Source organism: Lissotriton vulgaris, chromosome 4_1 (genome assembly GCF_964263255.1).
Source record: "Lissotriton vulgaris chromosome 4_1, aLisVul1.2, whole genome shotgun sequence".
Lineage (NCBI taxonomy): Eukaryota > Metazoa > Chordata > Amphibia > Caudata > Salamandridae > Lissotriton > Lissotriton vulgaris.
This window is the reverse complement of record NC_141691.1, coordinates 2112837833-2112850043: the sequence shown is the minus strand read 5'-3', so window position 1 is coordinate 2112850043 and position 12211 is coordinate 2112837833. Positions and strand designations below refer to the sequence as shown.

The 12211-nt window shown below is 46.7% G+C and overlaps 1 protein-coding gene across 1 annotated transcript in view; it reads right to left on the bottom strand.

Annotated features, from left to right (window-relative positions):
- LOC147725146 (E3 ubiquitin-protein ligase TRIM39-like) overlaps nucleotides 1-12211 on the bottom strand; it is a 191041-nt gene that overhangs the window by 36197 nt on the left and 142633 nt on the right. The window contains exon 4 of the mRNA XM_086918187.1: nucleotides 7049-7071. Within this exon, the coding sequence (XP_086774313.1) occupies nucleotides 7049-7071 (23 nt within the window). The remainder of the gene's footprint in view (nucleotides 1-7048; nucleotides 7072-12211) is intronic.

Sequence of the window (12211 nt, the reverse complement as noted above, 5' to 3'; positions counted from 1 at the left end):
GCAAGCCCAGAGGCGGGACTGCGAGGACCAGCGTGCTCAGCGGCGCTGATCGGCCGCAGCTGGTCCTCCTTCCGCCCACTCCACCTCTTCATTTCCCTGATAATCAGTGATAGCAACGCGCACGCGGGACGCGCACGGGACAAAGCCCGGGGCTAAGACCGGGCAAAGAGCGGGCCGTTTTAGACCGTTAGAGGCAGTTAGAGACTGGACTGGGCCACCCCATTTGATTCCTCAATTACACTCTTCACTTTGCATCCATTATGGCAACCCGCGAGTTTAGAGACAGAGCAGCCAAATCTAAACTAAAAAATGGTACCTTGGACGATTTTATCACCAGGACCCACACTGCCATCGATAACGAAATAACTAAGATGCAACACAGGGTTTCATTAGAACTCGAAGCTGCTAGAAGACTGTCAGTTGAGTTAACTGCCGCCAAAAAATCCTCTCTAGGTCCTATTGCTTGGGCGAAAACACCAGAGCGCCCGCCCGGCTCCACACCCACCCTGACTGTTACAAATGCCGTTATCCATGTAGCACAAGCAGATAGTATATCTCCCCCACAGGGGGAATTCCCACAAAACCCCACTCCTTCGCCAAATTCTCATCTGGGTGCAATTGTAGAACAAAAGAAGGGAACTGAGGAGGGCTTACCATCCAAAGTCGAACCCACCCCCGCTTTACCAGAAAAAGGTGGTAATTCACCCAAATCACAAAAGCGCCCACACAATAAAAGGAAGCGTAACCCCACCTCGGCATACTCAAGGAAAAAGGCTAAAGTGGCCAAGGTGCAGTTACCAACAAAGGCACCTCCCCTTGCTACGCTGCCACCACCTAAATCCTCTCCCCTGGTAACATGCCCAGAAAATACTCCTTCTCACACAGTAGTCATTCAAGAAAATAATGACCTCATCATAGAAAGCGACACTGTAGGAACCCCGCTCTGTACCATTAAAGGGAAGGACGTTGAATTTCTTACTGTTGTCTGGGAAACACTCAAAAAACTACTTTCCCCACTAGAAAAGAGATTCACACACATAGAAACACAGCTACTGGAAATAGAAAAAAGCATACTAAATCTGGCAACCATCACCATGCAGAACCCTAAATTTACATGCTCAAATGGACCCCTGCCGCCAGCAGCACCTTCTGATCCTACGACTCAGGTTGCTGTGAACTCGCAGACCCCTCCCAAGGTCAAGTCACCAGGAACCATCATTACACTTCCGCCTTCCCACCCGGCTGCAACCTCTTCTTCTGCTACTGTTACCGCTACACCTAAGGTCAAACCAACACCTAAACCCCGAACCAAGGTAGAAACCCATAATCCTCCTAGTAGGGCAATGTCAAATACCATGCAATCGGGGGCTGTATCCCTCCCGCCACCCCCCCCTAGCTACATCTGGCCAAAGAGTACCTGCCCCGACTGACCATCTTAATCCGAGGCAAAATGGCCAGAATACAAACCCTCTAACATTGCAGAGAGCCAGCACCAGCTTCATACGATCAAGGGGATTTGTAGATCTTCCCCCTGAGGTTAGCCCCTATGTTGTGGTGCTGACCGGGGTAACCGAATTGACGTACAACCAGCAGGAAAACTTTGCCTCCCTAAAGAATAAGGTGATCCACTGGTTGGACGCCAATAAACCAATACCCAACCACCTAAGGAGCAAAATCCTTATGGTACGGAGGGTACCCTGGGTAGGGACCACACAAAAGTCCACCTGCAGAGACTGTGTGATTGTCTCCTTTGAGGATTCTAACACTGCTCACGCCATTTACTCATGGATCAACTATAGTTCAACCGCCTCAATAATAGCAAGACCACTTACTTTTTTCTATCCACCATGTCCCCCTCCAGCCCAGGGGGGGGAATTGGAGTAGGATACAGGCGAGGAACCACACATGGGGAGTACAAAGCAACTGGTGGGCAGATACACTCGGAGGATGGAACGGGGTCCCGTTGTCCAATAGATATGGATGTCTCGAGGAAGTGGACTGACTTCTACAATCAACAACTACCGTACCCCCTTCACCCACCCCAAACTGCGCCCACATTCAGTCTACGGGCGACGCACTAACCATTAGTGTTCTAAATACACACATGGTCGGTCAATCTTTTCCATCAACACCAGCCCACATAATTACAAACGATCTCAGAGTAGGGGTAGGTAGGCAAGTCACATGCTCATCCAAGGGTGTAACTATTGATTCCCACCTGAGGCTGGAACATAATCCCCCTATCTCACATAGCCTCAAATTAAATAGCGCCCTATTGGACGCCCCCCCACCCAACCACTGTGGGAAACCTGTAGCACAAGAGCGCTTCGTGATACCTGACACTAGAAGCACACCAGAGGCTCCGGGCATAATTTCCATTCTGTCCTGGAATGTAGCAGGGCTAGCCAATAAAGTAGACACCCCTGACTGGACAGACCTAGTAGAGGGCTATGACATATGTCTCTTACAAGAGACATGGGCTAGAGAACAATTCAGCCGCCAGGGATTCGCTATCTTTAACACTGAAGCGAAATGGGGAGGAAAGGGCCGACCCTCAGGAGGACTTTCGACCTGGGTTGGGTCCCATTTGGCCTGTAGGGCCACACAGCTGGAAACCAACTCCTGTGACTTCCAGTGTGTCTCCCTTGATTGGCCATGGGGAGGGAAGCTCGTATTGATAAACATATACTCAAGGCCAGTGGGGGTTGCAGCAACTTCGGGTCCAGTGGAAGATTTAGCACAGTTCCTCGACACACAAAATTTTTCTTCCCCTCTAATCATAGGTGGAGACTTCAATCAGCAATACGAACCACTTCCTGACTACCTAGAGGGCATATCCAGCGAGGAGGATGACCTATGGGACATTCCTACCCTGACAGATCCAGTGACCAAGGCATGTTCCCCTCTTGCCATCCAGATAATGTCCCTCACTCTCAGCCACTCGCTGAGGGCGTGTAATGGTCGGACTGAGGGTGATATCCCGCCAAAAAATACCTTTAATAGACCGGGCTACGAGTCACGGATTGATTATATAATGGTTTCAACCAGGGACTGGAGGAGGGTGAAAGACTTTAAAGTTATCCCTAGATACGATAGTGATCATAATCTGCTCTCACTAAAATTCGAGATCCCTGGCCGGCAAATAGATAAGGTAGACACTAATGCACCATCACAGCCCTACCTTCTGCTATCCAGCAATAGGCGCCGAATCAAATGGGCCAAATTGCTGGAAAACCACAACAACATTGAGAGACTCTATGCACTAGTCGCCCCCGCCCTGGAAAAAGTTGAGTGCTGCATGAACCATTCAGCCAGCGAATCCGAGACCAAAACCACAGATAGTTTGGGTACTCAGGCACAATTGGCTGTCCTTGGTAACATCCATTCGGACTTATGCACTAATCTTGCAGAGGTACTGAATCCAGTTGCCAGGCCTCGCAAGCCCAAACAGAGACGAGCGACTTGGTTCAATGCCTCTTGCAGGGAAGCAAAAATCCTACTGTTGGAATCACTCAAAGCACGAGACACTTTAAACACAATAAGGGAGAGACGAGTAGCCTACAAATCTGCCCTCCACACTGCAAAAAAAGATTGGGACGAGCAGAATTGGACAAAAATAACAGCTGCCCTCGCTTGCCGAGACTCACGGACCTTTTGGCAAATTGTTAGGCACGGCTCGGCCGAACCACTTGCAGCAGTTGAGGCCAGCATAGCACCATCTGTCTGGGAGGAGCATTTTAAAAATCTATACCATCCACATAGCAGTGACAGTGGGAGAAGTGAACTTGCAGGAGTGTCCCCCAAAATCAAAAATAGTGTAATTGCCATGGATAGTTTCAGCATAAAGGAAGTCACCCTGGCAATTTCCTCCCTGCCTGCAGGTAAGGCGCCGGGCCTAGACAGGCTTCCAGGCTATCTTTACAAGCATGAACCTAAAGTCTGGGCTTCCTATCTTGGGGTATTATTCAATTCCATTTTGAAAGGTCTGCCAATCCCTTCCACCTGGCCAGGGGCCGAAATAGTGCCAATTTTCAAAAAGGGGTCCCCCCTCCTCCCTGCAAACTATAGGCCAATAAGCCTAATTGATGTATCCCAGAAACTTTTTTCCAAGCTTTTGTTAAATCGCTTGCATGAGTGGATCAGGGACTTCAACATTCTTAGCCCCTTTCAAGCAGGCTTCAGGGAGAAGGTCTCCACGGTGGACCAGGTCTTTCGTCTCATCCTCATACACTGGAAAACAGTGCAGTTGGAGGGTGGCAGCCTCTACACTGTATTTGTGGACCTGAGGGCAGCGTTCGACCTGGTCCCGAGGAACAAGCTGTGGGAGGTCCTTGACAAACTGGGGGTTCCCGAAGGTCTTTTGAACATGATAATCCGCCTCCACACCACTAATTTTGCCCAGGTTAGATGCGGCAGGATGGGGGAATTGTCTGAGAGGTTCCCCGTTGGCAGGGGGGTAAGGCAGGGTTGTGTGCTTGCACCAACCCTGTTTTGCCTCTATGTCAACGGGGTAATCTCCCACTTAGCGCGTGTACCAAATTCTGACGCCCCAAAATTGGCTGCTGAGAGGGTCCCAGCCATCATGTTTGCCGACGACATGCTGCTACTATCTAAGTCGGCAAAAGGCATCCAGCGAATCCTTGACGGCTTTGTGGACTTCTGTGAGGCCCATGGATTAGAAATTAACGCCACTAAGACGAAATTCATGGTCCTCAACCCCCCACAGAAATTTCACTTTAGTCCAAGCATTGCACATATCAAGCTGGAAAGAGTAAAAACCTTCGAATACCTGGGAATTGTACTAAATGACAAATTCACCTGGAGCTCACACCTGGAGAAAGCTGCACTCAAACTGACCCAGCATTCGGGAGGCATAATGAAGCTCTTGGCAAGTAACAAATCCTCAATCAGGCCGATTGGCCCCCCATTACAGATATACAAATCCCAGGCCAAGGGGGCTGTCATCTATGGATCTGAACTTTGGGGCCATGAAAAAACATCAAAGCTGCTGAAGGTGGAAAATAAATTCATTCGTAACCTTGTTGGGCTACCACCGAGCACCCCCCTTGTCCCCCTCGGGATGGACCTAGGCCTATGCCCGCTTGATGAGGATCTGGCTCTACGCCCACTGGCCTTCTGGCGTAGAATATGGACAACTCCAGAATTGGCCAGTTACAGGGAAGGACTCCGGGAGGTTCTTGCCACTCCAGGTGCTGGAAAAATTAAATGGCTCAATTCTATCAAAATAGAATTGGAGGCCCTGGGTCTCTTAACAATGTGGTCTGACCCCCAGAACACGTGCCATATCCTCTCTAAAAAGGATCTAGCCAGGTCATACCGAGAAAGCAAACTTTCCCTGATACTTAACCACCAACATCTTGGGTCCTTGACAGCTTCCTTTTTGTCCCACAAGGTGAATTACAATATGGAACCAACTTTGGATAAAATGTATCCCTCCTTACTAGGAAAATTATACCTCCAGTGGAGACATGGATCTCTCCCCATCAGAACTCTCACAACCAAATGGAGTCATGATCCAAGTAGTACCTGTCCAGCATGCAGAATTTCGGACGAAAGTGAGCTCCACATCCTTTTCTTCTGTCCAGCTTACCGAGAGATCCGAAGGTACTGGATTGTTCCCCTATGTAGGAATCTGGGATTCAAGAAGTGTTTGGCCGCTTTTAGAGTCTTAAAAACTGATTTGTCAGACCATATTGTGTTTGCTATGGCCAAGTACTTGGGCGCCCTCTGGTCTATCAGAAGGAAATGTCTCAAAACACAGACTTGAGTGCGGACTTGTTTTTAGTATATAAGGATTTCTTTCTAGTAACGTTTTATGAATTTTACAATTCGCTGTATAAATCATTTAAATGAATTGTTTTTATTGTCTTTTATGGTAAACTTTTACCGAAATAAAGATTTTTGAAATTGAAATTGAAATTGAATGCCCGGGATCTTTGAATCACTGAGCCCCTCCCCCTCAGGATCCTTGAAACCCACTATGATGAATTAAGATCGACATTAAAGGGCCTACATCTAACAATGAGTGGAACAGAAGAGACACTATAGAACTGCAGTGCTAGAATCTACTTTTTATAGAACGACCATTGGATTTATTAACATGTGTTTTGAACAATGCATGACATTGAGAGACATGTAAGAGCCCAATGATGTGTGTATTGTTCTAGTGTATGCTGGGCATTTCATTGAACTGCTGCTACCCCAAAACCATATCTTTGAGTGTCATTCCTTCATGTGCATCTTTGTGACACTGAATGTTACTGATATCCAATACAAGTCTATCTACTATAGCCATCTTGATCTCAGAATTAGTTGCTTTCATACAGTTGCCAATCCCTCAGAAATCTTTTTAAACTTGTGTCCTTTTTTATTTCTATCACTAATTTAACTCTGGGTACTGGGCCACTCACGGTCAGATAGGAACAAGCAAAACTTTAGGTATGCTCCTTAGACTAGGGTATAAAACTAGGGTTGTAGCCATCTAGGCCCCACACAGGCTCCTTACTAAAGGATGAGACAGATGTAGGGGAGGAAGTGTTGTTTAGACAATGCCAATGAAGTTTGAAAGCACTAGAGGGACATCTGAGGATTGGCAGGGGCATGGAAAAGTACTGAAAGAGGTTTGAGTACTCTGGGGTTGTGGAAAACTCGAGGTCGTTTCTGTGGACAAAGGTACTTTTTGTGGACGTGAGAGAGCGTCCCTGAATTGATGGATTATTTTCATAAGACCTGGAGTTTGAGGAGCCTCATGGTTGTGTTCTTGAGAGCTCGGCTAATGTTTCTTAGAATAAAAAAGAGTGAATAACGACTGTGGATGTTTTAGGAACAAGTTGGTGTGGGGGGCTCAACACTGTTTGGAGCTTAAGAAAGACAGGAGAGGAGCTACGTACTAACCTACATAAAATAACTGTGTAAGGTAGGATTACATTGGGAGCAGAGTGGATATGTGTCAGTTCAGTACTGATTCCCACACAGAAGCCAGGCCAGCATCTTACACACTCAGAGGAGGACAATAAACCAACTTTACCTGCTCAGGGTGCTTTTAACATCCTGCAAAAGAGAAGAACAGACAGAAGGACATCAGTTTCCAGAATACATTTTACATACTGGCAGCAGTTTTATGCAAGTTGTGATATTCAAGTTAAGCTAAACACATGGAAGTATCTCACCCAAGGAGACACTAGGGTTCCACCTCACACCTCATCACACACAGTCTGAGGGATTTTGAATAGGATCACATGACTCAGCACAGTTTGTGATAACTCAAATTGGCCCACAAGGCAGCTGAGCATTTATATTCTGAAGGAGAACATATGACAATACAGACTGTGATTTTCTGAATGAGTAATGTATTATAGGCTCAAATTTCTGCAATCAGATTGCATAGCTTGAACACATATATAACCAGAAATTAGAGAGGATATATTAGAGAAACGACTAGTGTCTATACTTAAAGTATTCGAAATGAACATACTTATAGCGCTCTTGTATAGAACTGAATGTTATCCTGTAGATAAACAAGGATTTTGGATTAAGCACTGGATAAGATCCTTAATTCTCTTGTTTCCGTTTACCCATGCAAGTTTGAAAAAGATGGTGGTTTAAAAGAAGAAGTAGGAACCCATGGTAAGGTCACAGATAGACCACTAGTCTATGCAAGAAGGAGAATTCTCCTTTTGGTACTAGGGCTCTCACACACCCAGCAAGCTAGGTGTCATGCTTCATCAGTTGAGTCTGCCCCTCGTCAGGTCGGCGCTGCAATACCTGACGGGCACCTGAAACCAGGGCTCTTTATCGTGGATCTTTTGTTCCTGCCGGTGGGTGCAGTGGGGGTGAGAGGCCAAGTGTGTGTAGATGTAGTGAAAAGGTGAGTTTAAAATAAGTCAGTCAGTCCTATCCAAAGACAGCGTGAAAAAATCACTATCCTTTTGGCAATTTATGTGTTTTCATTTATTATCTTTCACGTTTATACACTATCTCAGGAAAGAAGATCCTACACAGACCTACCTGACATCATGGAGTATACCAGGTTCTGGTAGGATGGTTCACAACCATTGATGTTGCATTTTCTTAAGATAATTTTTTGATTAACAATTTTGTCACAAATTACATATATCATTGCAGTAGCTTTCCAACTATATCTAGGTTCTGACGAAAGCCGGTCATTGTTACCCTTATGGCTGAAACATGTTGACCTGTCACCTATTGCCAAAAGGATAGTGATTTTTTCACACTGTCTGGTTGTTTTTAATCTTGACATAGGGATGATTTTCAATACACATGTTTTTTGTCCTTATAGTCATTTTTAGCAATCACATTCACTTTTGCACTGCACCCCATCAGTACCATCAGTACCATTGGTTTGAGAGCACCTCGGCTAAACCAACTCTTGGACAGAAGTCTAGTGTTACACAGCCATTCCGTTCTAAGGTCTTGGCACACAGATTTCATTCCACTTAATTCCCAGATGACGATGCTCCGCCAAAGTGGTGGGCTGATGGGATTTATTACCTAAGCCCTGGGCTACTCTAATCATATGTGTCTGATGTTCTTATCCTCTTGTAGCTCATAATACAGTTTTTGTTACTTGACCTGTAATTTATTGTTTTGTCATCTGTGAGGCTCACACAAGTCTTGGCTCTTTGTCATCACAGGCACTTCTACAGTGGCCCCTTCTGGCATATGGGGTCATCACAACAAGGCAGTGTAGGCTTGGCACTCCACATACAGGCCGCAATGCATGGTTCAGTACAAAGCAACACTCTACTGACATGCAGGGGTCGCCAATTCTCTCCTGCACATGGACATCAAATCGATCAGTACACATCCATCTCCTCACACTTCACCCTGGGAGTCCTCTCGGAAAGGCTCCCTACGGGACCTTGCTCCCCCCAACCTTCTCCTCTTTCTCACAGGGCACACTAGTTTAGGCGAGCCGGAAGTCACTTGTGCTCCAGGCTGCAGGGCAAGTGGACTTGGCTTCCCTGGGTGATGTTCCATCACCCAGACAGGAGACTAACACGCTTTGTTTCCCCTCTTCATGCAGTCTGCTGGCTTCTTGGCATATAACAAATTTAGAGGTATCAACCACCTTTCTTATAAACCACTTTCAGACACCAAATGTGTCTGAAGTTTTATGTTGGTGTTCTGATTCCTTTGAAGTGTACAATTTTCTCTCGCTTGTTCCTCTTGAAAGTCTCTCTGTCCCAACAGGAGAGACTCAAAATCTGTCCCTGCATAATACAGATCATGTAAGTGACTAAAGTTAATGCCTGGATGCCAGCCACAGTGATATGTAGATCAAAAGGTTATCCCAGGCTATCAGACCTATTCTTCATGATTCCCTCATCAGTCCCATCTCCTCCCTGAAATATGTCCAGGCCCTTTCCTTGTCACCTATCACCGAATCAAAGAGCACCCTTTTCAAATGTACAGAGAGTCTCTCTCTCGCTCACGTCTTCCAGTGTGCTCACAGCAATACAGCAATACACAAATCTGTCTGGAGATTCCTCTGGTACTCATGTCTTCACCCGACAGGCTTGGCCATCCCAAAACGAAACCCAGGTTCCTCCATGTAATGTACCATTGCAGGCACACTAGCACTCATTGACATACACAGCACACATACTGTCCAATTCTATCACCTTCATGTATTGTGCCACCCCAGGCGCACATACATAATCTAGCACACACACTTAATCTCTGTGCACTGCCCAGTGCTGTATCCTTTCTATATTGTGCCCTGGTTCGCTATTTGCAAAAAACACACTGCCAGAACATACACTCAACATACGATCTCTGCACAACAGGTCACCCTTCATGTATTGTACTTCTCAGAAGCACACATACACTTAGAACATGATCTCATTGAGCACGCACGGCACAGCACTACGTCTCTTGCATTCATTAATACACTCAGTACATGCATTAATCATGCATGTACGGTGCAGCATTGTTCTATCCATGTGCTGAGCCCTTCCCAGGTACAGATACATCCAGAGCAGAGTCAAAATTCCTGTGCTGCCCTGCACACTACATCTAACTGATGTAGGCCAAGCATAAGCTAACCACACTGCAGAAGGGCATTTAAAAAGGAGACTGAGCCTGCAGGCGTCACTCGAGGGACTCATTTAAGTCCTGCATCACAGATTATCTAGGATCCCACATATTGATTCTCTGGATCCTTGTACCTTTGAATCTAGGCTTTTCTGGGGTCGCCCACCTTGGAGTCCCTGGGGTCCTGCACCCTGGAGTCTCTGAGGTCCTGCTCCCTGGAGTCCCTGGGGTCCTGCACCCTGGAGTATCTGGGGTCCTGCACCCTGGAGTCCCTGAAGTCTTGTCTTTAGAAGCAATGAGGTCCTGCACCTTGGAGTCTCTTGGTTCCTGCATTTTGGATTGTCTGAGGTGAACTTGGCACAAAATGGGCGCAAAATCCGTTCCGCTCGCGGAATTTGCAGATTTTCAGCAAATTCGCGATCCGCGAATTCCCGCAAATTTGCATAAAATTCGCAAATCTACGAGCAGAACGGATCTGGGGGGCAAAAGTTCAAGCTCAGTGTTTGTAACTATTTTAGAATGGCGCCGGCAAGCTGCCAGCGCCATTCTAAAATAGTTACTAAGTTAGCTTCAACAGGAAGCACTAATAGATAAAATGAAGCAGGTGCTCGAGTTTAACTGAATTTGAGCTCCAACTCGAGCACCTGCTTTATTTTACCTATTAGTGCTTCCTGATGAAGCTAACTTAGTAACTATTTTAGAATGGCGCTGGCAGCTTGCCGGCGCCATTCTAAATTAAAATGCAAGGAGTGGGGCAGAGGGCAGAAGGGCACAACAACGAGTGTGGCAGAGGGCAGAAGGGCACAACAACGAGTGGGGCAGAGGGTAGAATGGCACAACAACGAGTGGGGCAGAGGGCAGAAGTGCACTAAAACGAGTGGGGATGAGGGCAGAAGGGCACAAAAACGAGTGGGGCAGAGGGCAGAATGGCACAAAAACGAGTGGGGCAGAGGGCAGAAGACTACAACAACGAGTTGGGTAGAGGGCAGAATGGCACAAACACGAGTGGGGCAGAGGGCAGAACACCACAAAAATGAGTTGGGCAGAGGGCAGAAGAGCACAAAAACGAGTGGGGCACCGGGCAAATGGGCACAAACACGAGTGGGGCAGAGGGCAGAAAGGCACAAAAACGAGTGTTAAAGAGGGCAAAGGGCACAAAAAACGAGAGGGTGGCAGTGATGAACCAGAGGGCGCATTGCGGTCTCGCACAAAAAACCCCCGCGAACACGCAAAGCGCCCCACGAACACGCAAATCGCCCCGCGAACACGCAAAAATAAAAAAATCTTCAAATTCGCACAAATTCGAGAATTTTGCGGATCGCAAATTCGCAAATCCGCAAATCCGCGGATCGCGAATTCGCAAATTTCGCCCATGCTTAGTCTGAGATCCTCCACGTGTGATTCTCTGATTTCCTGTACCTTGGGTATTCTGGGGTACTGCAACTTGGAGTCTCTGAAATCCTGCACCAAGGAGATGCTAAGGTCTTGAATCATGGCTATTCTGAGGTCCTGCACCTTGGAGACTCTGAGGTCCCGCAAATTAGAGGCTACGAGCTCCTGCAACTTGGAGTGTCCGAGCTCCTGCATCATTGAATATCTGAAGACATGTAGGTTTGAAAAGGGCGTATTTACTCCAACTGATCACTACAAGGTATGCTGCCACCACAGCGCTTGAGCTGCTTAGCTCTTATTGAAAGCGGTACCCCTCCCAGTGGAACAAAACTGCAATCCGTGAGGCAGGCCTTTCTCATAGTGCACACACACAATCCGCGTTAGCCAATGACAACAAAATTCAGCATAAGTTATACCGTTGGGCACTAAGGCGGGGGTACACGATCTTTAACTTGCAGAGGACCTTTCCGTCCCAACAGACTCAGTCAATAAATTATGTTCTCAGTAAAAAATTGGACTTTGCTGTGAATTGTTTCAGTGTGAAGAACACATTATGAAATGGGTGAACTGACCTAATTCAGGGTAAAAACTCTTTAAAGCCATCAGTCCCAGAGCATAATTACAGCATAATTACAGTTTGAATAACCAGCACTGAACCTGATTAAAAAGCATGAAACCCGTTGTTGACACAGCTGTACCAAAGTATGCAACCATATTTCACAATGTGGCCATTCTAAGGGAA